Below are 27,874 nucleotides of genomic sequence, written 5' to 3' on the forward strand. Positions count from 1 at the left end.
AACCTTCCCATTCTCGGACAACAACCGACCATGTTACGACTCGGCCGAGTCTAGAAACGATCATTCTTCTTCACTTCTTGCAACTTTTAACACCAAAAGAACTCGCTCTCGCTCTGTATCCTAAAATTTGCTTCATTTCTGCCCTAATCTCTGAAGAAGAGACACAAAGCGTGAAACCTAGTTTCGTTCTTCTTCTTCTTCTTTTTCTCTCTGGATCTCCTTTTATCAATCCTCCCCAACACTTGTCCTTGTTCTCCTTCTCTACAGTTGCAATGGCCGATACTTCTGAAGATAAGGGTGAAATCGTGGACCTCTACGAGTGTAGTGACCGTGTCAATGAATCCAAAGACAAATCCGAGGTTTATTTTCTAACAAATTTTTTTTTTTCTAGGGTTTTAGTATTCTTCAAATTATTTTTGGGTCTCAATCTGTAACGCTTTTATTTGTTTGTTTGAGTGATCGCAGAATGTTAAGGACTACGAGGTGATAATCAGAGCGGCAAGGGGAAGCATAAAGGCGAAGCAATTAGCGGCGCAGTTGATTCCGAGGTTTTTCAAGTTCTTCCCCAGTCTTTCAAGCCAAGCTGTCGAAGCCCATTTTGATTTGTGTGAAGAGGAGGAGCTTGGGGTGAGTAGCTGTTTCTATTAGATTTTGCACAAAATTGAGTATTTCTGGTCAACTTTAGTTTAAAATTTCGTTCTACTTTTGAACAAATTTGGAAATTCAGATATTTCAACCAATTTGTCAGTCCTCTACAAATTTCCTTGTATTTTGATTCTTCCTGGACTGAAACTTATACTGAAATTGTGTTCGTTCTGGTTTTTGATAATTTTGATCAGATATTCAATCAACTTTACAGATTACTTTACCGAATTCCTAGTATTTTGATTCGTTTTGGACCAAAACTTATGCTGAAATTGAGACTGAAAGTGAAACCTTGTCCTGCAGTGATAGTGCCCACTCAAGAATGTATTTTTTTACATATAATAAGCCTTATCCATAGCAATCAAGCACCTTATATGCAGTGGAGCTCGGTAGGTAATTTAAGGGGTGCTTGGTTTATCATCATTGTCTACCCCATATCCCATTTTTTTTTCCTTTTTTTTTGATGGGTAAGTTGGATTTGAACCCACAACCTCAGAGTTTCTTTGTGATGTGTAAATTCACCTTATCCCATTTATTGGGGTCGGCATCGGCAACATGAATCCTATTAAAGGCATGTTCTTTCATACCTCTCTTACTATTTATATCCATGTCATTTTTTGAGCCTTTACTCTTTCCCTTTCAGAGCCTTTTGATTTGAACAAAACACTCCTCCTTACCAGTTTTGTTGTTGGCCTTCTTTGCTCATGCCTATGCCCAAACTATCTCAAACAACTTTATTGTATTTTATATCCTATTCTTTCTTTGCCCGTAGTGCCTGTTAGAGAATAAGATGCATGAGATACACTATATCAAGGTTAGTGTATCTCATCACAAATGGAAGGTTGTGATGGAGGATATTCTAGAATATATATTGATATTTAGAATATATCAATTAGGATATTCTAGAATATTTATATTAGGTAGTTTTCATATATCTTAGTTGATATAGTGTCTATAAATACCCTATTGGGGCTTTGGTAATATTCATCCAAGAATTCTCAACAAAATCAGATTACTTCATGGTATCCGAGCCTAAGCTATACTGAGAGCTTGATCTTGGTGTGTCTTTCTTCGGCGATGGCGCCACTGTCATTATTGCGCCTTCGTCGGACTTAGAAATTTTTTATTTTATATATATATACAAATCTCCTAATTTCACACATTCATGTTATACAATCTCATTTTTTTCTATCTAAAATCTCTCCAACAAGAGTTCTTTCATTTAAATCGCACAATCGTATTTTTTTATGCTTTCGGGAGATCTAATAAACTACCGGCTCCGACAGACTCAAAAAGAGTGTGATGCGACAATGATGGACTTCATAGACAGACGGTGACCACCAACTAACATGATTGACACTTCGACAATCAATGCACATATTTGTTAATGAGATCAAGCAATTATTCAACAAAACCAATTGCATGATATTGCGGGAGGATGTTGGAGAATAAGATGCATTGAATTAAGATGCATGAGATACACTGTATCATTGTTAGTGTATCTCATCAGAAATGGAAGGTTGTGATGAAGGATATTCTAGAATATATATTCATATTTATATCAATTAGGATATTCTAGAATATTCATATTAGGTAGTTATCATATATCTTGGTTGTTATAATGTCTATAAATACCCTATTGGGGCTTTTGTAATATTCATCTAAGAATTTTCAATAAAATCAGATTACTTCAGTGCCATCCTCCCTATTGGCTGTATGGACGGGTTGTCCTTCGCTACTGCATTCTGGTAGGCTATGAATTACTGGATAAAAAGTAGTTGAATGTGAGCACCGTTGATGGGCACTTCCTCATTTCTGTTGGCGTTGGTTTATGTTGCCACACATTCTAACAACAGAGAAACAGTCTCCTCTCCCAAGCTCCTGAACCCCCGCTATGTTCTTGAATACCATCTTCCTGGGCTCTAGGCTCCGTAGCATTCACTCTCCATCTCCGGTTGGTCTATTTTGAACTCCCCCAACAGCATTTGTTCATCCTCTGATTGGATAGTAGAGAGAAAAATGCCCCCCCCCCCTAACTTTATTTCTACTTGTGCCTAACTAGACCCTACATGGAAAAAATACTGAAAGACACAAGTGGTCACTCCATTATTGATCTTCAGAAGTTTTAATATTGCATTTCTCCATATGCTCCAATGAATAGCACAAAGCTCTCACATCCACAAAATTTTCCCTTTTTACCCACAAATCTTGTTAGGCTGTGATATGATAAGTTCTACTTCTACCTTGTCATCAAGAGTCAAGGCTAACTCAAAAGTTATCGATGATTAAAAGATACAAGCTCCATATCACCCTTACCCAACAACAGAGAAAATCCATCGTCATCGAGACTAATCTGAAAAAGTATTGACGAATAAAAGATAAAAGCTCCATATCGCTCCAACTACCCAACAAAGAAGAAATAAGTGATACACGCTCCTTGTAACACATCATATGATTCATGACTATCAATACCTTATCCAATTTCATGTATATAAAAAACCTTATCTAACTACTAATTTTTTTAAACGCTATTGAGATGATATGACTTGTGTTTTTAACCATCGGGTTGATGGCCCTCATTTACGTCTTTTTGTGAATCTTGTGCCCTTCCTTCATCCTCATCTTTTCTGATTTTTGCTGTAGGGGAGTTCAAAGGGTCCTTCAAAAGTTCTTCCTCTTTATCTGGTTAACGGCTTGGAAAAAAATTCTCCTCCTTAATAACATCATGGTCGGGCATATTTTCTTGTAAACTTTTGTTCTATTTGCAAATCAAATGGAGGGTCACCAAGTCATTTGTTCCTTCACAAGAGAAATTTGGGCTCATTTCTTATCTCTATTTCACTTATCGTGGTTCTTTTCTAACTCCACTTCGTTTATTTTTTAATGTTAGAAATTAAAAACTTCGCGCATAAAGAGGATGTTGTGATCTTTTTCTATTTGCTAGATGATTTGGAAGAAAAGAGATTCTAGGAGTTTCAAAGGGAATGAGTACTCAATGTAAGATGTCATAATCAACATTTTGGGGCTCATGTTTCTTTGGAGTAAGCTTGCAACTTGGGCAGGCCAACCCTAACCCACTGGGTTGACCCAACATTGGGTCAAGTTTGGGCATAGTTAGCTTGGGTTTGGGTGAAAAAAAAAAAAAAACTAAATCAAATTTGCTTGGGATCTGGCATAGGCATCAAGTTGCCCTATTTGCCCAAATCCGAATTTAATGTGGTTATGATTTAAACACTTTTCCTTTTAATTTTATTTCTTTCTCATTCACAATTAACATTTTAGTATTATGTTTTTTTTTAATCTATATATCAAATCTAAGATATGGTTATTTTCATTAAATAATCAATTGCTTTGTTATTAATGCTTTTGTTATGTAATTTTATATTTTCATACAATGATTATATTGCAACTTTAAATGTTTGTCTTGTTGAATTTGCAATAAACAAAGGTGGTTACTTTAGTTTACTTAATCATCATTGTCTTCTTCTTTTAACTTTTCTTATAGTTTCATATACATAAACTTTGAAACATATTTTTAAGATAGATAATTTTAAATTTTATATTCTTTTGCGTACCAGTTTCCTTTATATAAGCCCTTATCATTTACTAAACTATCTATTAATGTGGTGGGCTTTAGACCCATAGCTCAGTTGGTTTGACACATTGCAAAGCAACTTTGAGATTGTGGTTTCTAGTCCAACTTACCCATAAAAAATAAAATAAAAATTACTACTGAGGAATGACCAATCCGACTTGAGTTGGGCTCGTGTCGAGCATTTTATACCTGAGTTCAAAATGGAATCCTGCTAGGGCTTAAAATGGGACGAATTTTATCCGAAATCCAAGTGATCCGAATCCGAATTTAGCAGGTTTGGTTCCTTCAAGTATATTCAAATTAAAATATGGTTCATATATGGGTTGATATCCCTTGAACCGAGTCGGATTTAGGTCGGATACAGATCCATCCCTATATCCGTCAAGATCCGAATGATATATTACTTTGCGAGTTGTATTTTTATATTTTTCAAGTTATCTTTCATCAAACAACTATGGTTGAGTGTAGTGGTCAAGACTCTCTTCCAAAATGGAGAGGTCCTAAGTTTTAACAATTTTATTTGAAATAACTTTGAACGGTTTGACATTATTTGACCCGACCGACCTGAATTAATTAATTCAGTTGGATCGGATTCCGATATAAATTTAATGAAAGTAAAATGGTTCGGATATGGTTTTAGCAATTAGAATCCATGTCAGATTAGGGTCCGGATAAATTTTTTAGATATGGATATGGACATACTCAGATCCGGCCCGCACACGACTGATTTTAAGCCCTAAATCCCGCACTTATGAAAATAATGCTATGAATGAAACTTGTTTTGGGAGGCTGTAATACTTTTAAATAAGCTTGAGTTCTCATTATTGTGGTAATTATTATAGGATATTTGTAGTGTTTAACGAGTTTTAGTTTCTTTCATTTTGGGTTGATTGAAACATCATAATCATGCCTTCAGTGTTCACCTTTAGTTATCCTCGTATATATGTAAGTTCGAGACTCATTTGCATTTATGGCCAACAGGTCCGGGTACAAGCAATTCGTGGACTTCCTCTTCTTTGCAAGGATACGCCTGAATATGTGTCTAAAATTGTAGATGTTCTTGGGCAACTCCTTACAGCTGGTAATTCAAGTGTTCACATTTTGCTCTGGAGAACCTTTTTTCCTTGTTTGACCATTGGTTTTCTTGTTGCTTCTAGAGGAAAATGTAGAGCGTGATGCAGTGCATAAAGCCCTTATGTCTTTGTTAAGGCAGGATGCAAAAGGTAATTTGTTCTGTTGTTGATCAAATAGGAACAAATCCTATTATCTAAGAGCATCATTCTATTTTAGCTCAGCACATCTGTACTTCGATATTACCAAATTCTTTTGCATGGTGATATCATTTGTCTTTCACATATGTTCTATTTTGTATTCAGTATGACTTTCTGATACATATCTTGAAATGGCATCTTGCTTGTATGGAACTATCTGGTTAGGAATTCTTAACTACATGAGATGCATTACTCAGTGATTATTTAATTTTGCATCTAACATGCCTTTGCATGATTAAAACTCAACAATCTTTTGTTTAGCAAAATGATTTTAGTTGTTCACTTTATCTTGTAATTTTCATTCTTGTTTCCCTCAACTTCATATCATTCTAAGACTGAGGAATTCTTTTCTTCTTTTAGGTGTTTCACATTATTTATTTATTTGTGGGGGTGGACTTGGTATCATAAGGTTGAGCGTGATGAACATAGCTCTCCTTGGCAAGTGGCTGTGGATGTTTGGGGTAGAGGTAAACAGTCTATGGAGCAAGGTCATTGAAGCAAAGTTTAGGGTGAAAAATATGGGATGGGAGGGTGGTACTTAGTGTTTGCCACATGGGTTTGGGGTTTGGGAGGGGATTCTGAAACTGCTTCCTACTTTCCATAAAAGTGTTCGATTTTGAGGTGGGAGGTGGGCGGATAATTAGATTTTGGGAGGATGGTTCTTGCAGGGAGTACCTATTGATGACCCAGTTCCTAGAGTTGTATGAAGTGTCAAGGAAGAAGGGGTTCCCGATTGCTTCTTATTTGGTTGATTAAGGGGGCATGAAATCATGATTTTTTTTTTTTTTTTTTTGGGGTTTCAGTAGTGGTTTCAATGATTGAGAGTTGGATGTGGTGGCTTCATTAACATTTCGTATTGACTTTGCTCAGTCGAAATTCAAGGGGGAGGATGGGAGAATTTGATCTGAGATTAGAGATGTGTTTACGATCAGGTCCTTTTATGCTTCATTGATACGGTAGAGCGCTGCTTCTGGTACAAATATGTGGGAAACAAATGTTCTTTCTCGAGTAGCTTTCTTTATTTGGTGTGCTGGACTTGGAAGAATCACCACAATGAATCAACTCATTGGGGTCCAAATGTGTGTCCTATGTGTATGGCGGATGAGGAAACTGCAGACCATTTGCTCATTCACTTACCTTGTGCTCTCGACGTGTTTCGGACCATGTTATGGGGTTGTTTGGAATTGTGGGTTGTTTTCCTAGATTGGTCCATGCATTGTTTCAATTTTGTTCTGCTTTGTTTTTTTTTTTTTTTCCTTTTAGAGACTTGAAGAAGTTGCTTTGGTTCATTACACCCTTTGCAGTTTATTGCTGAATTTTGAAGGATAGTAATGTTGGATTTTTGAAGGGAGGTGTCAGTCGGATCAGGGGCACCATCTTGTTTTTTGTGAGTTTGCTATATTTTTTGTGTGAAGTCTTTAATCAATTTAGAGGGGATATTCTTTAAAGATAGGAGTCAAGGGATCCTAACCCTTTTAGAATAAGAGAAAATGACTAATCTCCTCCTAAAATTCATTATTTTCTCCTTCTGTAGGACCTCAAGCTTGGACAAAGATGTTGATGATGCCCATCTTGGATAGAAAATAGGGAACCGAAACAATACTTAGGCTTCTGGCAAATGGATCCAAGGTCTTGATGTATGAAATGGATTTTTTTTTGGCTATCACTTGTTCTCAAACAAAGTGAAACTTAACTTTATATTTTAAGTTTGCTTATGGAAGACGTGGTAATCTGAAGTGTATACTCTGGCTTTTATCACCATGCTTCTGTGTGTTTAAATCAACTGTTATAACTTAGAGAAAAGCCTTCTCCCAAAGTAATTTTGCAGGATATAAGACATCAATCTAATCTGAGCTTTCACCCTCAATTTTGCTACTATTCATTGTTTCTGGTTTTCATGCAACTATGCGGATTTTTGGTCTGAGAGAAATTAGCCTTGGCCCTCTAATGAATTCCTAATATCTTCTTCCATAAAAAGAAGCAGGCTAGCGACACATCCATGAGGGTTGTGGCTGTGGGAGACAGCATATGTACTCCGAAGAATTCCTAATGGAATTCTCAAAGCTCAATGAAGTTAGATGAAACTACTTAAGATCATATTGATTTGAAAAATTGTGAATGATTTTCAATAAACCTTGGAAATTTCTAGATAATGCATTAGGTTCTAGATATGCTCACAAAAAAGTTCTAAAATTGCTGTCTTGAGAATTTGGATTGTTTGAGCGGGATATAATGTTCCCTTGAAATTTCCCATTTTTAGGGTGTAAACAATCCGAGCTTTCATGCTTGGTTCGTCACATGCCTATTGTAGAAGCTTGCAAGTTGAAATTAAAATCGAGCCTTAGTTATAGGAAACTCCAATACAAGATGATGTTTCCGCTCTTGAATTGTGCTTCCATAGTTCGAATGGGGAGCACTCAAGGGCTCAAGAATCTGAGGAGATAGAACAATGAACTTATTTGAGACATACTCTTGGCGCCAGACATGGATAATGAGATTATATACTTCTTGATGTTTGATCTATGTATGTGAAATTAAGTAATTTACTCTTTAAATATGACATCTGTGATTTCTTTTTTGATAGTAGTGCATTTTCGTTGCTGATTAATTGTATGTAGTTTTTCTTAATCTTTTAATCATGCTATGATGTATTAACTGTTAGCCATTCCACCTAGGCATCTCTATATTATGTTAATAATTAGGAGAAGCTAGCTTAGGGTACGTGTCAGCCCCGTGCCAGGGCACACTTGTTAGCTTAGTGGCATTTTCGTAATAAGGGAGTATGACCGGCCTCTACTTTTGATGTTTCCTTCTGGAAACCTAGTAAAGACTTAGCATACACTTTGTAGGAAGGGTGTCAGTGCTATCCCAATCCCCGGCCTACACCCACGTTGTTGAAGCCTTGAAGCCCAGCTCCGTGGAAGTCCCGCGTGTCATAGGATCATCAATTGCTTGTAACGCATCTATTTGCTTTTGTAACGCGTTACACCGTGTAATCAATATTATATCAACAAAGTTGCCTCCGGGCTTTATCTCGTGTTGCCTCGTTTACTTGTTTGCTAGTTACGTGTGTGTGGTGTACGATCATTTTACAGGCTTGCAAGTGGATTTGACCCCCTTGCGCCGCACGATCCCGCCCCCTAATAGCAATATGACTCTTACACATACACACACGAGTTTGCCTGTGTCTTCTACCGGCATGACCATCCTCTTTGGGGTTTAGGGAGGGGAGAAGAGGAAAGAAAATAAAGTTGGAGGGGTATTATTGGAAAAGTGGGAGAAGAGGAAAGGCAATATAGAAAGTTGAAGGGGGTATACTTGAAAATGAGGGTAGAAGAGGAAAGGCAATAAAGTTAAGAGGTGTATTCTTGGAATGGGGGAGAAGAGAAAAAGGCAATAAATTTTAAGTTGTACTTGAGATTAAAATCCCAACCCCTCTTTTTTTTTTTGGGGGGGGGGGGTAAAGATTGAGCCAGAGGGGGGACAACCGTCCTATTATATATATGGGAAACGTTCGGAGGCCCTAAAGAGGTATTGTGCCAAACATTTTTCAAAATAGTGGTTAGAAGTTTCAGAATGAGCTGATTTTTTGTGAGGATGATCTCTATGGTGAAGAGATTATCCTCACCAAAAATCAGCTCATTCTGAAACTTCTAACCCCAGTTTACAAGTTGAAGAATCGTGGATCGTCCAATTTTTGTAAATCGCTTTTGATGGGGTTAGAAGTTTCGGAATGGGCTGATTTTTGGTGAGGATGATCTCCTCATCATAGTGATCATCCTCGCCAAAAAATGAAAAATAAAAAAAAATCAGTCCATTCCGAAACGTGTAACCCATGTATTGAAAAAATGTTTGGCTCTCTTTAGGGCCATCGAATGCCACCCTATATATATTTTCTTTGTGATGTAGGGAAATCATGCATAAATCACATGCTACAAGAACTCCAAGAGTTTGACAATCCAAAACAGGGGGCGTACAAACTATATCTGTTAATTATATATCTAGCTTTACAGTATACGAAAATGTTTGATTGAACTTCTCATATATTTCTTTCTTATTTATAGTAAAAATTGTTTGGTTTAAATATTGAAAAGGTCCAGATATCAGAGCACACCTTTTCTTGGCAAGGAAGTCGAAGAAGAAGATTCACCTTTGATCTTGAAAAGAAGATGAAAATCTCTGCTAAAACATCAAGCAAAACTCATCCAAATATCAAGAAATAAAACTTTCTGACAAAATGAGTGATGCTTATGACATCTTACTGGTTTCTTGGATTGACCAAATCCTCTGTTTTGGATGTGATCTTCATATTGATGGCTTACATCTGTGACAACAATTTTGTTCCTGAAATTGGTTTAAGCTGTATAGGTCAATGATGTGAATGATGTGTGTTCACAAGGATTCTTACACTTCTATGTGGTTGTTTAAAAATATATTATCTTTGGTTCCATGAGAGTAGCATGGCTTTCATTATCATTTATTCTGATGCATGTCATAAGCCATTATTATGTTAAAGATCTCATCTCTATATATTTTTTTAGCAAAACGAAACTTTTTGATACTCTCTTTGCATAACTAATAGATCTGTTTGTTGCAGCATCTCTGACAGCCTTGTTTAAGCACATCGAGAGCAGTGATGAACCAAGTGCGGATGAAACTATTCGTGAAAGGGTTTTAAATTTTATTAGGGATAAGGTGAGAAACACACCTGTCATTTATATTTTTTCTTTTTTACCATACAGCTTAAAGTTCTGTTATATTTCAGGTCTTCACTCTGAAAGCTGAACTCTTGAAGCCTCGAGAGGAAATGGAAAGGCATATAACTGATTTGGTGAAAAAAGTAGGTTAATGATATTATTCTTTTGGTGAAGATTTAGAACTCTCTATTTCTGATCTTGTAGTCACTCTCTAGATTTGGGTGATTCATCTCTTGCACTTGTTTCTTAAAGGACATGAAATGCCATTTAATTATAATCTGGAATCAACTAAATGGTGTTGGACAATTCGACTTCCTGCTATTGCAGAGTTTACAAGATGTAACTGGAGCAGAATTTAAAATGTTCATGGACTTCTTGAGAAGTTTGAGTATATTTGGAGAGGGTGCTCCACCAGAGCGCGTGCAAGAACTTATTGAGATCATTGAAGGACAGGCTGATCTAGATGCACAGTTCAATGTAAGTTCAAGTGGCCGACCTTTTCAAAACAAGACACTTTTTCTAGAGGTAGCCAAAATTCATCTAAATCTGTATTAATACTGTATCTTCACATGTCATTACTCATTATTTTCACTCATTTAAATTTCTTTTAGTTCGGTTGATATAATTTTATTGAAGGAACGAGAAAAAAACTGAGGGATGAGGTGCAGTAGAGAGAAGAAAAACCAAAGCAGAATAAAGAAAATCAGTCTGCTTTCTCACACTCCTTACTGACTTGGTCTCACCTATACAAAAAGTCTTTGGAAAAGGGCCTCTTACATTCCTAGTACTCTTTAGACTAGAAGAACAATAATCCTAAAATACTAACGGTGGCTTCCTGAAGAGAGTTTTCCCTCCCTTCGAAAATGCAGTTGTTCTTCTCCTTCTAGATGCCCAACATACCACAAATGGGATCAAACTCCAAATGATTCTTCCTTTAAACTTAAAAGCCATGGTTTGCCAACCTTAGAGAAGTGAAGATAACAATCCAAGACAACACCGTCATATGTGAAATAAATATGTAAAGTGGGCCCACACTAGATGAGAGAAACTACAATTTTTTTTGGTCGATAAATATAAAATTTTCCATTGAAAGAAAGGAGAAAATGAGGCTGAGATAGCCCCCAAACAACAAGAAAAAAAAAAAGGCCAAAAACAAAAGAAAAAAGTGAAAAGAAAGATACACGCCCGAAAGGAGGTTACGAGTCACAAATGGTTTCCCAATTGAAAGCAAAATCTTGGAAGCACACGCCCTCAAAGTCTTTACCTATCTTCAACCAAAAGAAGAGTAACCCCAATATCTCCAAAATCACCGTGTGAGATGAGCTCTTCTTACTCTGGAACACTCTGTGCTCTTTCCAGCGATCCCAAACAATAGCTGAAGGAAGGATAGTCCAAAGATATCTTTTTCTAGAAGATAAGATATTGAATCTCCTACCCTCCAAAAGTGCGAAAAGAGAAAGAGGGAAAACCCAAATCACCTGAAATCCTGATAAGAAGAACATTCAAATAAAACACGAGAAAGGACAATGAATAAGAATGTGGTTGGTGGACTCTTTATTCTCCGAACACATGTAACAAAAGTTAGGGGTGATCTGCCCCAGAGAGATCATATTGTCCAAGGTTAGGATTCTACCCAAAGAAGCAAGCCATAAGAAGGAAACCTTGGGAGGTATAAGAGCGGACCAAATGATGGACGGAGAAAAAGAGACCTCACACAATGGAAGCAAGCAATTATAGAGGGATTTAACAGATCAAGGAGAGATGTGACCTCAGTTAACTCTTAGTCATTGAAATTCCTCCTGAATCCCAGATCTCAAGAATCTGTATTACTGTCCCGAATCAAACACTGCCTCACAGAGCTGTTCTTTTTCTATGAACAATCGTACAAGGATGAAAATTGAGTAGTCAGATATGAAGTACCATACCAAATATCCTTCCAAAATCTAACATTGTCCTCCAACCCAACTTTGAATCTAATCTCTATCAATACCCATCAGAATACTTTTCCATACACTACACCCGTAAGAACTTTTAACCTCACCACTATACCAACCAAACCTCTTCTCTCCGTATTTAGCATGAACCACCCTCCTCCATAGGTTGTTTTTCTTCTCCGAATCTCCAAAACCACTTGTCTAGGAGAGCCTTATTAGTTAATCTTAGCCCTCTATTCCCCAAGCCTCCATTTTTTTTTTTGTGGAGTGCAAATCATTTTCTAATTCACCAAATGATACTTTCTACCACCATTATTGTCATTCCACAAAAAATTCTTCACGAGTTTCAATCTTAACCTCTATCGATTTTGACAACGAGAACAGGGAAAGGAAATAGATCGGTATACTTGTTAAAGTATTTTTAATCAACATGACCTTACCCCCTTTGGATAGATTTTGTCTTTCAAGTGCTCAACTTCTTTTCTATCTTCTTGATAAAACTCTCCCAGATGTTTTTACTACAATAAGAAGCCCCTAAGGGTAAACCCAAATAGGTCGAAGAGAGAATATCACTACAACACCCCAAAGTAATTGCTAAGATTGGAAGGTTTGATACTTCGTCAACCCTAAACAATTTGCTTTTCTGCAAATTGACATGTAAGCCTGAAATTGCTTCAAAGCAGCATAATAAAACCCGAAAAGCTCTCACTTGTTCTCTAGAATGATCCAAGAACACTAAAATGTCATCCATGAATTGCAAGTGCAAAATCAAAGGACCATCATTGTTCACTGTAAAACCAAATAACTTTTTTATTTCAACTTCCCTCCCCTCCTAAACAAATTCCCTAGGGCCTCTGTCACTATAAGAAATAAAAATGGGGATAATGGATCACCTTGTCTCAAACCCCTGGAGCCCCTGAAATACCCAGTCGGACTATCATTAACTAAGATAGAAAAAAAAACGATGTTACGCACTTCAAAATCCACCATATCCATTTAGAGTCAAAACCCATCATTCTCAATATATACTCCAAAAAATCCTAGCTCACGTGATCATAAGCCTTTTGCATATTGATTTTTCCTATCCGCCCCTCCTTATCTTTGATCCTAGAGTCTAGACATTCATTAGCCATTAACACACCATCTAGGATTTGTCTTCACTTAATAAAAACACTTTGTTCCAGACCAATTAATTTATTCAAAACTTCTTTTAGTCAGTTTGCCAACACCTTAGAGATTATTTTGTACACTGAACCAACTAGACTAATGGATCTAAAATCTCCCAAGTCGTTTGCCCCCGCTCTTTTGGGAATCAAAGCCACAAAAGTATTATTAAGGACATAATTCATGCAATCTTTCTCCTGTAACTCCTAAAGTACCTTTACGAAATTTTCTAAGACAATATCTTAACAGTGTTTGAAGAATTCCATTGTAAAACCATCTAGCCCCGGAATTTTGTTCCCTCCCAGGGACATGATAACTAATCTCATTTCATCCTCCTCAATCGGTCTTTCCAACCACATATCCTTTCTTCTTGATTTAGCTTGTTAAATTCGAGATTGTCGAGGCGAGGTCTCCTCTCCTCTCTCTCTCTCTATAAAGCTCTTTGTAGTAGCCCACTACACCCTCCCTAATACCCTCTTCTCCTTCTACCAAACTCCCATTGATCGTCAAATTGGTAATTTGACTATTCTTTCTATGATAGTTAGCCACCTAATGAAAAAACTTGGTGTTATTATCACCCTTTTTTAGCCACTTTACCCTCAATTTTTGTCTCCAACTTATCTCTTCTAGCAAAATCACTCATTGAAATTCTAACTTAAGCTCAGTTCTTCTCACTCTTTCATCTATCTCTACCTCCCCTACTTCCTCCTTAAAGTCCAGGACATCAATCTCTTTGAGTATCTCCCCCTTTCTCAACTCTACCCTCCCCACCTCTTCTTTGTTCCATCCTTTCAATTTATCTTTAAGATATTTGAACTTGTTCTTGAATACCACCCCTGGATGCCTTACCGTTGGACCCTCCCTCCACCAACCCTTTGCAAGATCTGCAAAATTAGGGTGAATTAGCCACATGTTCTCAAAACGAAAGGGGACCAAATTAGATCTAGTTTACCCCGCCTCAAGAACGATAGGAGTGTGATCAGAGACGAGATTGGTAGTTGTCGAGTGCACCACATTACGAAATTTCTCCTCCCAGTCCCCACTCACCAAAAATCTATCTAATTTAAACATCCTTGGGTCAGTTTGATTATTGGACCAAGTAAACCTTCTACCGAGCAAAGGTAAATCCATTAAGACATACCTATTAACAAAAGCATTGAAGTCCCTTGTATCCTTCTTGATTCTCGGCCTCCCATTCTTCTCATTGGTGAATTTGATGACATTGAAGTCCCCTCCTAGAACCCAAGGCTTATCCCCAATACCCCGCAATATCCTCCAATTCTTCCCACATTTGAGGTCGCTCGCTACTTTTTTTTTTTGATAAGTGTAATATATTGATTGAAAGAAACAAAATACAAAGAGGCCGAGAAAGCCTCTAAACAAACTACAAATCAAAAAGAAATTAAAGCATCAAAGACTACATAAAGAGTTCCATCTAAAAACGAAGTCATCAAAAGTAATCCCCTTGAACTCAATGTTCTGCTTCACCCAAAGGTATAACAAGCCCAAAATCTCCAAGAATGTGTCGTGGGAGCTTCTCATCTTATTGTTAAACACCCTGTTATTTCTCTCATTCCACACCCCCCAAGCAATAGCCGAGGGAAGAATAGCCCACAAGAATCTTTTTCTAGAAGAGAAAACATTACTGGCCCAAAGGTCGCTCGCTACTTTTAGTTGGACCGTAAACCCCTGAAAAAACCCAATCGAAATCCTCATTCATATACTTCCAAAGAATAAAAATGGAGAAAGCCCCAATTAATTTGTCATTTAGTTGAATCAAGTCTTTATTCCAAATCAAAATAATGCTATCTGCTATTCAAATAATTGGAAGAGCTACTCATCAATATTCTCCTTCCAAAGATCCTTAATCACCTTATCCTCATAGATCGGAAGCTTCGATTCTTGAAGAGTTACTAAAAAAGGCATTCGACTCATGATAAAAGCTTTCACGGCCGCCCTCTTTATTCTATTCCTCAAACCTTTCACATTCCAAGACAAAATATTAATCGACCTAGCAACCTAAACAAGAACCCTAACCTAAACCACAAACCACCTCCAAAAGTATTCCACCTTTTTGGTCAAAATTGACCTAGAAAGTCTCTTTGCTGATTCCATCGAAGCCACCACGAAAACCACATTCGACTGCCCTTTCCTGAAGGGTTAATTTTCCTGGCTATCCATATCAACAATACCCAATTCCTCAACTCCCACTCCACTATCCTTTCTTAACTCCTGCAACTCTGCCTCAAGAAGAGCTCTATCCTTCGAATCTCCTATAACTACTCTTAAGATTAGAGAATGATTTTTATCCTCTTGTCTCTGGTAAGATACCAAATTCCTCCACCATACTCAAGGCTTGGCTCACTAACCATTCAACAGTTTCCAACTATATTCGCACTAACATTTCCTCCTCCTGATCCGGGATTGATGTCCGTCATTATACCTTTGTGTTTGATTCAAGCCAATCACCTCATCTGGAAATGGAGAAAAGGGGACCAAAGCCGAAGAAGACCAAGGAAAATCTTTTCTAATCTTCCGCGTACTATCCTCATCTAGAGAGGTCGCTAATCTGGGGAGAATGGATCAAGACTATAGGAGTCTGGGGCCTGTAAACAGAAGACCAAGTGAACACAGAAAAGCTCCAAGACAAACAAAAAAAGCCCAAACAAGACCCTTATAGAAAATCAGCATAGGCTTGTTAAAAGAAGGAATGAGGACGATTGAAATGTGGAAGGAGGAGTTCAAGATATCTTCTCTAGAATGGTCTTCACAGCTGATCTTCCTCAAACTCAAATTGCTCGAGCTCCCTGAAACAAGTGGCTGCCCATGATGTTTCCAAAGATTGGATTGCAATCTGTCCCAAATCTTTGAGATCAGGTTAAGAAAACCAGACAAAGGCATCTCCTTCTTCTTTATTAGACTCAAACCTTCTTCCGAATAACAAACTGAGTATCTATGTTGAGTATTATCTCCCCTTGCCTCAACCGTAATACCTTCCGCCAAGTCGACCCTTTTCTTCCACCAAAGATCCTTGCTTCTTTTTCCGATGAGCCTAATTGTACTTTCAATCTCCATACTTGCGGGTGCTTGCTCTACACTATCCTCTGCATTTACGATAAAAGAAACTTCCTGGACCTGACCCCCGGATGGGAGTTTCTCTTTTGAGAGAGGTCTTACTGCCGAATGGGTTCTCCCATGCATGCCTTGTAAGGGCTTTCTAGCCAAGTTCCTTATCTACGATCAATTGGGCCCTGCAATCTGTTAAATCTCTATGGCACACTCATTATTGCTGGACTATCCCAACCCAAGTTAAGGCCCAACAATTACCTGGTCCTTAAATATTGCAAGAGTGGACTCAGGATCTAGAACCATATCCGAAGTCCGGATCTAATTCGTACTTAAATTTGACCTAGCACGTGGTTCGATATCTCCTTCTACAACTTCCTGTTGATTTTCCACTAAAATAGACCTGCTAAGAGGCTCTGAGAAGTCCAATGGGCAATTAATTCGACCCACATGTAATCCCCAAAAGATCTCCCCAGGACATTGAAAATAAGTTTTTGGTTGCTTTGCTTGTACGCCACTACATCCAAGTCAGATTCGATAACTTCAAGTCTATCCCTCCCAAACTGACGTTCTACTCCAATTTCCTTTGTTGATAGCTCTACTGCGTTCTCCGCTGCCAAGAACATACTATCCTCGGGCTCGAAGGTCTCAACTTCTCCTCCTACTGCAAATGTTGAAGATTCTTGGAAGGCTAAAGACAAATCTTCAATAAAAATACCCACTCTGAATTTGAAACCCCCAAAGAACACAAACAATGTTCTTTTAATCTTCCCTAGAGGAAGTCTAACCTTAAGTCTAGCATAAACTAGTTCTTCCTGGCATCTCGTTCTCTTTTCCAGCTCCATTAAGCCCCTAAAATGCTTACCAATCAGTTTGAAGGCGTAGTCATCCCAAAGATGAAAGGGAATGCACATAACTCTGACCCAAGTTTTGGTTTTCTCCCAGCCCTAATCTAATTTGTTCACATCAACGAATCAAGATCTAAGCAACACTATCTCTTTACCTGTGGCCACCTCTCGAAGATTTTTAATGATTGATGCCTCCATGTTGTTCAACAAAAAACCCCTCTTCTTTTGACCCCAACTAAGCAATTTCTTGTTAAGAAGGGTTTTGTCTTTTAGAGTGTGCTGACAAATCCTCACCAACTCGTTCTAGTCAAAGTGTTCGGAGCTGGCTTCATACACAAAAGCCCACCTCCATTTGCCAAACCCTTGTAATTGTTCACGGCATGTTGATCCTTCTCCTTTACACCCTTCATACCATCCTCAACAAAAGGTTTCCTTATCCCCTCCGTTCCGGCATGTTGATTCTTCTCCAGTTCTAGCATTTGTTCCTCCGGTTCCAAAAGATTTTTAATTAGCGAGGTTGCTTCCCCCCAACCTTTGCCATTTTTACCTTCTAGAAAGACCACAACAATAGTTCTTTCATTATTGGAGAATCTCTGAATCTTGAGAAACCTTTCACTCCTATTTTCTTTTTTTGTAGCCAAGAGCGTGCTACCGTCTAGCGAGAACTTATCTCTTGAAAAATCATATTTCTCCCGAGCTATGTTTAACACCTTCCACAGCCAAACACCCTCATTCATCGACATGTACAGACATGATTCTCAATGTCTCCTTGTTTTCTTAACTCCTAAACCCACCCTTTTCTTGAACCAACATCTTGTGAAGAACTTCTTGGCTTCAACCTCCAAGGATTTGCTCCTAGACATCAGATTCTTCATTGTCCACTTACTTCTCAAGGCAGTCCCTGATGCGAACTGTCTTTATGCAAAAAGGCATAAAGTAGGCTTTGAGAGGTCGTACTTCAAGCTTAAGAATATGAGTCCGATTCATTGAACTTGAGGATTCCCCTTTCACTGAAATTTGCAGGCTCAAGCTTTAACCTTTTGGTTGTGCAAAGAGTTGAAGGACCCTTTCTTCTGGCTCACCAATAATTTTGATCTTTCTAGCTGGAGGGCAACTAAATGGAACAGAGACGGCAATTGCCTTGCCTTTATTTGTGGTTTTCTTTACAGTTCGTTTTCGACTATAATACGTAACAATCTCGGAACTCTCATTATCAACAACAAAATTAGTAGAAGATTTAGGTTGCGGAGGTGTGGAAGGCTGGGATCCAATTATAGGGTTTTTAGTGTTCTTGAAGGAATTATCGCCTTGTTTTTTGGTAGAGATTGAGGGTTTTGGTGGAAGAGTTAGTGATGTTGGTGCAATCCGAGAGGGGTTTTCTCTTGAGATTTTTTCTCTCAAGATCCGTGGTTTTCCATTGTAGAGATCTAATTGGTTTTTGTTGTACGGTAAACGAGGTGCTTCAGTTCGAACTTCGAAGATGAGAGAGAGAGAGAGAGATGGCTGTCTTTGCTCGAAATATCTCAATTCACATTCAGGACACTTTCAATTGTTGAAAACTGTTCAGTGTTCCCTAAGCCTATACAAGGTTTTTCAAATGGAATCCAAATTGGGTTGTGTTACTTGACTTCTTGTTGGGAATTTCTTGAAGCAGAAGTAATCTTTACTTTTCTTTTATATGATATAGCGAAACGCCTACACCGCAGATAGTTTCTTTCAGGAGCCACAATTGACAGCAATAGAAGCAGAAGTAGAAAGAGATCAGGGGAGGATCCTGCTTCTTGATTTTGCTAGTGATGAGCTTCTCGACAGAGAAACTACAATGAATGATCAAGTGGTTAACAAACTCACCGCTAGCTTTACAAAGAGAGCAAAAGTTAATGAAAATAAAACCCCTGGCAATAATATTGTTCAACGTTAGGATTTTTTCCAAGGTAGCCGATCAAATAAAAAAAATAAAAAAAACAAAAAAAAAACCTACCTTAGATTAGATTCTCGGGTCCCAAGCAGCTACTACTTGGAATTTCAAAGATGGGAGCTTTAGGGAGTGGAAGAAAGATTTGACTAAGAAGACCCCATCTAGATTACTAGCCCACACCCGATGATCCTCATCTGCATTGGATATGAGAATATGAAAAATGTGACTAATAGGGCCACCTTTCATGAGTTCCCTAAAACTCCTAAGGCAACCAGATGGGCACTTGTTGAACATAATGGAGAAAAATGTTGAGGGCATTCATTTCATAATCTAGTTAATCCATTTTTGTTCAAAACTCATACACCCCAATTATTGTTGCAAATATCCCAATTTATATAATCATATGCTTCTTTCTCAAAGTTGATCTTATAAACAACACCTAGTTTATTGGATCACACTCTTGAATCAATACATTTGTTTGAAGAGATTCGGCGGCTGTTAATGATGGCTCCTTGATGAGGACCGATAGACAAGTTTTTCTAATCAAAATTAGTTCTATATGCCAATTTATGGCTTTTTAGCAGTAGCAAATCTTGCGTCATCATTTTGTTAGCACAAAGGCATAATCTTTCTATGAAGATATGGTGTTTTTATTAGTCTTGGAGTTTCTTTCATTTCCCCGCTTATATTCTCTTGACAAGATCGATTTTAATTTGTTTGGAATAAGTAATATTCTATAACTGTGCTGCCGTATTTCTGTTAGTACTTTTTCTACCAATCTTGCTTAGGATGCCCTTAATATGGTGTTGCAGGTTTCAGATGGTGATCACATTGACAGACTGATATCATGTTTATACATGGCTCTTCCTTTTTTCATGGTATGGACTGGGTTTTATATTGATTTTTCCCCCATTTAGTCATTTACATGATTTGCAGATGACTCCTATTTCAACTGACAAGCATTATTTTCTACAGAGAGGTGCATCAAACAGCAAATTTATCAATTATTTGAACAAGCACATTATACCTGTTTTTGACCAGGTAATAAATTTTTTCCCGTCCTTTAATTGTGTGAGCCAGAGTCTATGATAGTTTAGAATGCCAATGTTTGTTTGACTTCTATGCTTTTTGTATTATCTTCGGTTTTGTTTTCTTTATTGTTCATTTTCTTTTGTATGGTATGGATCGCCCAGGTCAATATCCACTTCTATTTTAATTGAAAAATGTACGTAACTTGGAATTTTTTTTTTGATAGATAAGATACAACTAAAGGCCGGTCGAGATGACCCACCCCATAAGAGCAGGAAAAAAAAAAAAAGAACAGAACTGAAAGCTAGTTAAATGCGACACAACAAATGATATCCCATCGGACCAAGAAATCCTCGAAGAAAAGCTCTTTGAAAATTTTGCACCAAAAGAATAGCAGCCCAAGGATTGAGAAAAATCAACTCCTGAGTAGATTGCAACCTCCCTTGCAAAGTTTTAGTATTTCTTTCTTTGCAAATGCCCCAAAAGACTGCAAACGACGCTAAGCTCCAAATCAACTTCTTCGCATGCCCAAACACTCAAACCCAATTGAAGCCATTCTCCAAAGATGCCTCTAACAGAGCACATAGCACACCAAACTACCCCAAACAAGGACAAAAAATGAGCCCACACCTCCTTCGCTAGCTCATAGTGAATGAGCAAGTGATTAGTAGATTCCTTGTTAGACATACACATGCAACACCCATTTGGCCCACAAAAACCTTTTCTCCTTACAAGATTTTGAGTTTGAATCCTTTCCCATACAGCCACCCAAACAAAAAAAGCTACCTTGGAAGGCACCCTTGGTCCCCAGATCGCTATATGCGGGAAAGTGTGGTCCCCACTCCTATTTCTATTTAGATCTTTGTAGAACTCTCTGACTGAGAACACTGTTATTAGGGGCCTTCAATCTCACATCCACCTCATGTGTGCCTCCCGACACGCTATCAAGGTGACCCAACAACTCTGAGGCCTCCTGCAACTCCCAATCGTTTAGCAGCCTTCTTAGACCCAAGTCCACCCTATAGTTTCAAGATGCATCACTCAAATGCTTGCCACAGGCAGATTCTTCTTCAATGATAACGTGTACAACACAGGGAATCTCTCCCTTAAAGGGACTCCTCCAAACCGAGCGTCCTCCCAAAACTTAACTCTTTCCCGTTCCCTATCTTGAAAGTGACCCTTTTTTTGAATTGAGGCAAAATTTTTAAGATACCCTTACATACCCCACAACCATACGGATTTTTAACATCGCCATTCACCCACACCATTGGATCCTCCCCATTATTTGCTGCGATCACCTTCTGCCACAAGCTGTCGGTTCCACATCGAATCTCCAAAGCCAGTTTCCTAGAAAAGCCCCATTTAGTGTTCTCAAATTCCTGAAACCGCGCTGCCAAAAAACTTTTGATTGAGCAAATGTTCCTCATTTACAATATAACCCTAAAAGTCCTAGTGTTCTCTATGATGTCTGCTCTTAAGATGGATTGTATACTTTGATTTTTGCCATCTAAGGGCATGGTTTTCTGCCTCCATTTCATTATGCAAATAGGCATGGGCAGCCTCTTTATGGTTAAGGGGGTGGTAAAAGATGAAAGACAATAAAGTTAGAGGGGTATTATTAGAAAAGAGGGGAGAAGAGGAAAGATAATAAAGTTGGAGACGTGACATCTTTCCTTGGGATTCGCAATGATTCTAGCTCTACTTGGGATTTGGGGTTCAGGCGAAAGTTTAATGGTGACATCTTTCCTTGATCTCTTGCATTCATCTCTTCTTGATGAAAGTGAACAGGACAGGTGGGAATGGACGAGGGCTAAAAATTTAAGATTCTCTGTTAGATCCTTCCATAAGTGGCTCAACCCTTATGCAGACCGACATTTCCTCGGGTCCATTATCTGGTCCAACTCAGTTCCCTCTAAAATTTCTTTCTTTGTTTGGTTGGCTTTCCTTGGGAAAATTCTTACGATGGACAATTTGATTACTCGGGGTTGGATCACTCCTAATTGTTGTCCCCTCTGTATGAAGGATGAGGAGTCTGTCGACCATATTTTAATCCATTGCCCCTTCACTTATAATATTTGGTCAATTTTCCTTGTCTGTTCCGTATTCAGTGGGTTTTTCCTCGTAAGTTTTCCTCATTGTTAGAGGGGTGGGCTAGTAAGGTTTTTTCTTCAAGAGAAAGATATCTTTGGGTTATTCTTCCATCGGCTATTGCTTGGGGGGTGTGGAACAAGAGAAATAACAGGGTGTTCAATAATAAGATGAGGAGCTCTCATGTCAGTTTCATGGAGATCTTGGGCCTCATGTATCTTTGGTCGAAACATAATACAAAGTTCACAGGGACTACTTTTGATGACTTTGTTTTTAGATGGAACTCTTTATGTAATCACTGATGTATTAGCTTTCATTTCTTTTTGTTTTTTAGAGGCTCCCTCGGCCTCCTTGTATTGTGTCTTCCCTCATTTCATCAATATATTATACTTATCAAAAAAGAGAAAATGCAATATATAAAGTTGAGGGAGTATTCTTGGAGAGGAGAGGAGAAGAATGGTAATAAAGTTGGGGGTATTCTTGGAAAAGGGAGAGAAGAGAAAATGCAATAAAAACTTGTTATCGAAATACGTTCTTTATGTGGGTGCTAAAGATTGAGACAAAGGGGGGGAACAACAACCGTCCTGTTTTATTATACATTTTATTAGTAAAATTTGGGACCCTTTTGTAATAAAATCTATTTCACTGTAATAAGATCATTTCTATTTTTTCTCCGGCCATACATTTTGTGGAACATTTTATAGTGATGGATGTCTCTTTTGCCGTTGCAACCAACCGTTAGACTCTTTCAATTCCATCATCTATATGTGCGGCAGGCTCTTGTGCCATAAGTCAGAGCCTGTCCTTTTGGCACTTAACTTGGGTAGTTGTTAGATACTTGGATATGAGATTGTATCCATCTTTGCAGAATTCTCTTTTCCCTTATCTATGTACTGCATCAAGTCTCTAAGATTTATGGGGGCCAAATTCATATTTTGTGATGAGATTTTTGCCTCTAAAATTTTGATTGCGATGCTTTTCCTGTCAGCTTCCTGAAGAAAGAAAACTAGATTTGCTGAAGAATCTAGCTGAAAGTTCACCTTATACAACACCACAGGATTCACGTCAGCTTCTTCCATCTGTGGTCCAGCTTCTGAAGGTATGGACCTTCACATCTGTAACAACTAGTTCCACTGTGAATTTTCTTTCATAACTTCTTTGCCTCACATTGATTTTGGCTTCTAATTTTTTTTACAGAAGTACATGCCTCGAAGAAAGACCGGAGAAGAAATGAACTTTACTTACGTTGAATGCTTATTGTACACCTTTCACCATTTATCTCATAAGGTCGTTTGAATATATTTTACCCATTTTCTGTTGATTTATTTTCATGTTTGTTATTGCTGATAAGGCCTATTTAATTTCTTATTACTCAGACTCCTAATGCGACAAATAGTCTCTGTGGTTACAAGATAGTGACTGGGCAACCATCAGATAGGCTTGGGGAGGATTTTTCAGAGTATTATAAAGATTTCACTGAGAGGTATTTCACAGTGTTTATTTCTTCTCAATGTCCAATTTTCTGAGTGAATATAGACCCTCTGCATGTTTCCAGGCTTATTGAAAATAAATGACTACCTTTCTCAACTTTTAGGTATTCAAGCAAAAGAGTGATGCCCTTAGGAAAAGAGGAAAAAAATAATTCTTCATAGCTTTGTGTTGTGTAAAAGAAAGATTAGTTGTTCCTCATTTTTGGCAGTTCCCAGTCCGTTTAAAGACAAGTGCTTAAAGATCTCTGTTCTGGCATCCAAGGAATTATTTCTTAGTCTAGAGGATTCAAAACATGGGATGGTGTACTACATGTACATGAACCAATGTAAGATGAGATACATGATTTTCATCATATTTGATGTGACCCGTCTTAAACCAAGACTTCAATTAGCATAACTTCAGATTGTTAGTTTATAGGACTAGCGAGCAGCAAGCAGAATGGTGATTTTTCTCCTTATATTTACTTCTCAATCGACTATTTTATGTCTTCAGTCTATGTTAGCCTATGGAATATAGCCTTGGGAAAAGGTGCCAACTTGGTGAGTTGGTAAAGTCTTTGAGTGGTAATAGTGCAGACCTGGGAATGAAACCCTGCTTTCATTCTATCTTCAGCACTAAGCGATACTTGTTTTTTCTTTTGCCAAACTCATGGCCCTTCCACTATTGACTCACTGGTTGTAATGCGTGTTTTTTTTTAAATATTTGGTAGATGAAATTTTTATTGAAAAAACAAAAAATGATACAAAAGGGTGTGGCCAAGCTCGCCCCCTTACAATGAAACCGAAAGAAAATGAAAATGAAAAAGCTGGAGAAAGGCCGCGCTCCACTCAATCAAACACAATACATTTCATCTAAACATAAAATCTTCAATGAAAACCCCTCTAAATTCCTTATAGATTTTGCTCCAAAGGAATAAAATGGCCTCATGGTTCTTTCACTTGAAAAGTCCTACTGTTCTACTCCATCCAAATTCCTCAACTCACGACAAGCGGGGGTTAAAGACCACATGATTCTTTTTTTTCTTTCTTTCTTAGGGATTACCTTCAGATATCAACTTTGAAACATTGCTAAAACTGGGGATGGAAAACATGAAATTCATAATAATGAAAGAAAGTGAACTCATACCTTTCTTGACAAATAACAGTGAATGAGAAGGTGATTCAATGACCCCCTTTTGTTTTACATAGAAGGCAACAATTGACAAATGAAAATTCCTTAGCTATAGATTATGCATGGTGAGATTGATATCTTGAAATGCTACATCCGTAAGATTGTTGAGGCATCTTTATTCTTTGTTGCTTCCTATTCACTATTGTTTTGCATTGAAGAATTAAGGAGGATCTGAAAAATATTTTCAATTAGCCTAGCAACTTTTTGAATCTCATTATCATTGAAGTTCCTTTGAAACCCAAGATCCCAAGAAACTTGATCATCAGAATGAGTCATGAAATCTTTCATAGGAGGATCTTTATTGGGTTACAATGAGAATGAATTTGGAATTTTTTTATAAGTAATAAATACATTTGGAAATTGAGACCTATGGGGCAGAACTCCACACCAACGGTCTCCTCAAAATCTAATTCTAGTCCCTTTCACCAATGAAGTTGGCCATTTTGGTTGGGAGAGTAGGTTAGTGTCTTCTGCTTGCGGGTGTACAATTTGGAAGGGAATCTATAAGATCTTATCGGAGTACCGTAATTTTGACTCTTTCCAAGATTTGTTTATGTTGTTTGGGAGACCTCACTGATGGTAGAACTGAACAGAAGCAGGATGGTAACATTTTTGCAGCAAACTTATAAAATCTTTCCACCAAACTTATGGGTCTGTAGTTCTTGATGTCTTCCACTTTTTTTTTTGGAGAGTAATCGGGGGTTTAGGCAGACCCCCTGACCAGAATATATTGATGTCTTCCACTTGCTTTTTAGAGATCAAGGAAATAGAAGTACTATTCAAGCAATAATATATATAAGCTTCATTCTGGTATTCTTGAACCACCTTCATGATTATCCTTTGCATGTGCAAGCACAAACATAGCTAGCTTTGTGCTGCACCACTAAAGTTGATTAGCCACTATGCTTTTATCCTTTTCATTTTAGATATGTTTCATTTATATAAATTGGTGATTGCTCCTCCATTCTTGCAGAAACATAGGCTTTGCTCTTACACGTATATGCTAACTTAAAGTATCTATAGCATTGCATTTATCTCATAATATTAGAGTTCACATCATTGTGGTTGATGGTGCCACAGGTTGACTAATGTCGAGGATCTAGCCAGGGCTACTATGAAGAAATTAACCCAGGGAATGTCAGACCACAACAAGGCAATGGCTGCTGCTAAGACTGAAGAAGACAAAGCTGTCATTGTGAGTTAGTCTTTAGAGCTGGCATGATTGGTTCTCTTGATGGTTGGTCTGTTAGTTTAACATATTTTACAATTTTGTTCCCCCTCTACAGAAAATAAAAAAGCAGAATACTACGACAGGGTTGCGAACCTGTAATAACATACTGCAAATGACTCAGGTGAAGAGAAAACAAAGTTTCTTCTGTTTTTTGTGTTTATTATCTCCTACTGCACTGAACTGATTTCTGATTTTTTTCCCACTCCATTTGTTTCAGCCATTGCATTCAAAATCACCTTCATTTATTGGTGATAAGAAAATCAATCTGTCATGGAAAGAAGCTGTGAAAACTACGACTCCTTCAACTCCAACAACTGCTGTTGCAGGGTAGGAAAAGTACCTCCCATCATGGTTTCAAATCTCATCCGAGATGGATAGACATGCCATCTCAATTGAGCAGAATCTTGCTAGATAATCGAGATATCTTGGCCGAGATTTCGCGAATGTCAGACAAAATGTGAAATCTCGGACAAGATAAAATGAGATAAGCTTTATGAATTGTGAAGATGCAGAAAACTTTGGAAATCTAGACATGCCCCTCAAGTTTTCATAAATATTAGAGATACCCGTGTTTTGAATTTGAAACTTATGCCATGCCTTCCTTGACTTCAGTCTAATGAAGAAGACCAAATTGCCATCTTCTTCAACAGCCAAAAATCCCTGATTTTTCTTTTCAAATCAGTCAGCTTCAAGCTTTTCAACCTGACCTCAATGGTAAATTTATTTGATTCCTTATCTTCAGTCCAATGATTTCTACTTTTCCTTAACCCTACATAGAAAACCTTAGATTTTTCCAAGGTTCCATTGTCTAATACTTCTTTAAAAGTTTTAGGTTTGGAGGTTGAAGGATTGAAGTAGATAGAATCTTGAGTTTGAAGTTAGGTTTACATTTTTTTGTTCAAAGAGATTGAAGATGTCTGGCCTGAGAAGAAAAATCGGGGGTTCTTTATGTAGTCTTTGATGCTTTGTTCTCTTTTTAGCTTTTTACTCTCTTAGAGGCTTCCTCAGCCTCTTTGTACTTATTTTTCCTTCATTTAATATATTACACTTATCAAAAAAAAAAAAGTTGAAGATGAAATGACTCGTCCTCTAATGAGATGACGCGTCCGAGATAACTCGGTCTCGTTCATAGATGAGACGAGACGAAATAACGAGATTTGTAACTATGCCTCCCATGTCTTCATGTCATGTCTGTACCTTTATTCTGATTTATATATAATTTATGCTCGTGGATTGCAGAGGTAAGAGAGCTGCTACAGCCATGGCTACTAATGGTTCAAGTAATGCTGCCAACAAGAAAGGACGAGGTGAGGGTGGTGTGCGAAACCAGCTTGTGAACAGGGCATTGGAAGGTTTATCTCGTGGTGGGAGAAGTGGTGCAAGAGGCCGAGGGTGGGGTGGACGAGGAAGAGGAAGGATCTATCGTTAGTAGTCTCGACTTGCGTCGGGCCCACAATTAACGAATCATATGTATTAGTTGCTGCCTTTTTCTGTTGGTACTGGACCTCTTCTGATTTTTTCATTTACATTGAAGAAGCCAATGGGAGGTCAGTATTTCATTTCAGTCTAAGATTAGCTCAATTTAGTTAAATTCTTATGAACCCTTGTCTTAATAGAGTGGAGTAAAAATGGAATTCGGCTTCATGTGTTCACAGTCCCATGTTTAATTAAATACTGATTACAGCAGCTGTTTGACAAAGTTGAGATTGAAATTCTTTGGAATGCTA

At 37.9% G+C, this 27,874-nt stretch overlaps 1 protein-coding gene and 1 long non-coding RNA gene across 3 annotated transcripts; both read left to right on the plus strand.

The window, feature by feature from the left end:
* On the plus strand, positions 1-27,874 carry LOC147411205 (Apoptosis inhibitory protein 5 (API5)). 2 transcript variants are annotated; one of them, XM_086445860.1, is made up of 16 exons: positions 1-359; positions 466-627; positions 5,222-5,321; positions 5,398-5,463; positions 10,109-10,206; positions 10,277-10,351; positions 10,536-10,733; positions 19,951-20,016; positions 20,114-20,179; positions 23,244-23,354; positions 23,453-23,542; positions 23,632-23,738; positions 25,997-26,111; positions 26,203-26,268; positions 26,365-26,474; positions 27,387-27,874. In XM_086445860.1, the coding sequence occupies exons 1-16, from the start codon at positions 273-275 to the stop codon at positions 27,574-27,576; spliced, it is 1,707 nt and encodes a 568-aa protein (XP_086301986.1). In that variant the 5' UTR covers positions 1-272; the 3' UTR covers positions 27,577-27,874. The 2 variants fall into 2 exon arrangements, with proteins under 2 accessions (XP_086301986.1, XP_086301993.1); XM_086445867.1 differs by having other exon boundaries at positions 3-359; positions 10,536-10,685.
* LOC147411206 (uncharacterized) lies at positions 10,743-18,797 on the plus strand. The gene is made up of 2 exons (XR_015179285.1): positions 10,743-14,602; positions 14,963-18,797. It is a non-coding gene; the product is annotated as an uncharacterized LOC147411206 (long non-coding RNA).

The sequence above is a fragment of the Akebia trifoliata genome, chromosome 1, assembly GCF_017979445.1.
Source record: "Akebia trifoliata isolate Shusen 1 chromosome 1, ASM1797944v1, whole genome shotgun sequence".
In the NCBI taxonomy this organism is placed as follows: domain Eukaryota; kingdom Viridiplantae; phylum Streptophyta; class Magnoliopsida; order Ranunculales; family Lardizabalaceae; genus Akebia; species Akebia trifoliata.

Excerpts from the sequence above, each read along its gene's own strand:
- LOC147411205 (XM_086445860.1), top strand. The coding sequence starts at position 273 with ATGGCCGATACTTCTGAAGATAAGGGTGAAATCGTGGACCTCTACGAG. Across the intron at positions 26,269-26,364 it reads ACATACTGCAAATGACTCAG|CCATTGCATTCAAAATCACC; the intron begins GTGAAGAGAAAA and ends CATTTGTTTCAG. Across the intron at positions 26,475-27,386 it reads CCAACAACTGCTGTTGCAGG|AGGTAAGAGAGCTGCTACAG; the intron begins GTAGGAAAAGTA and ends CGTGGATTGCAG.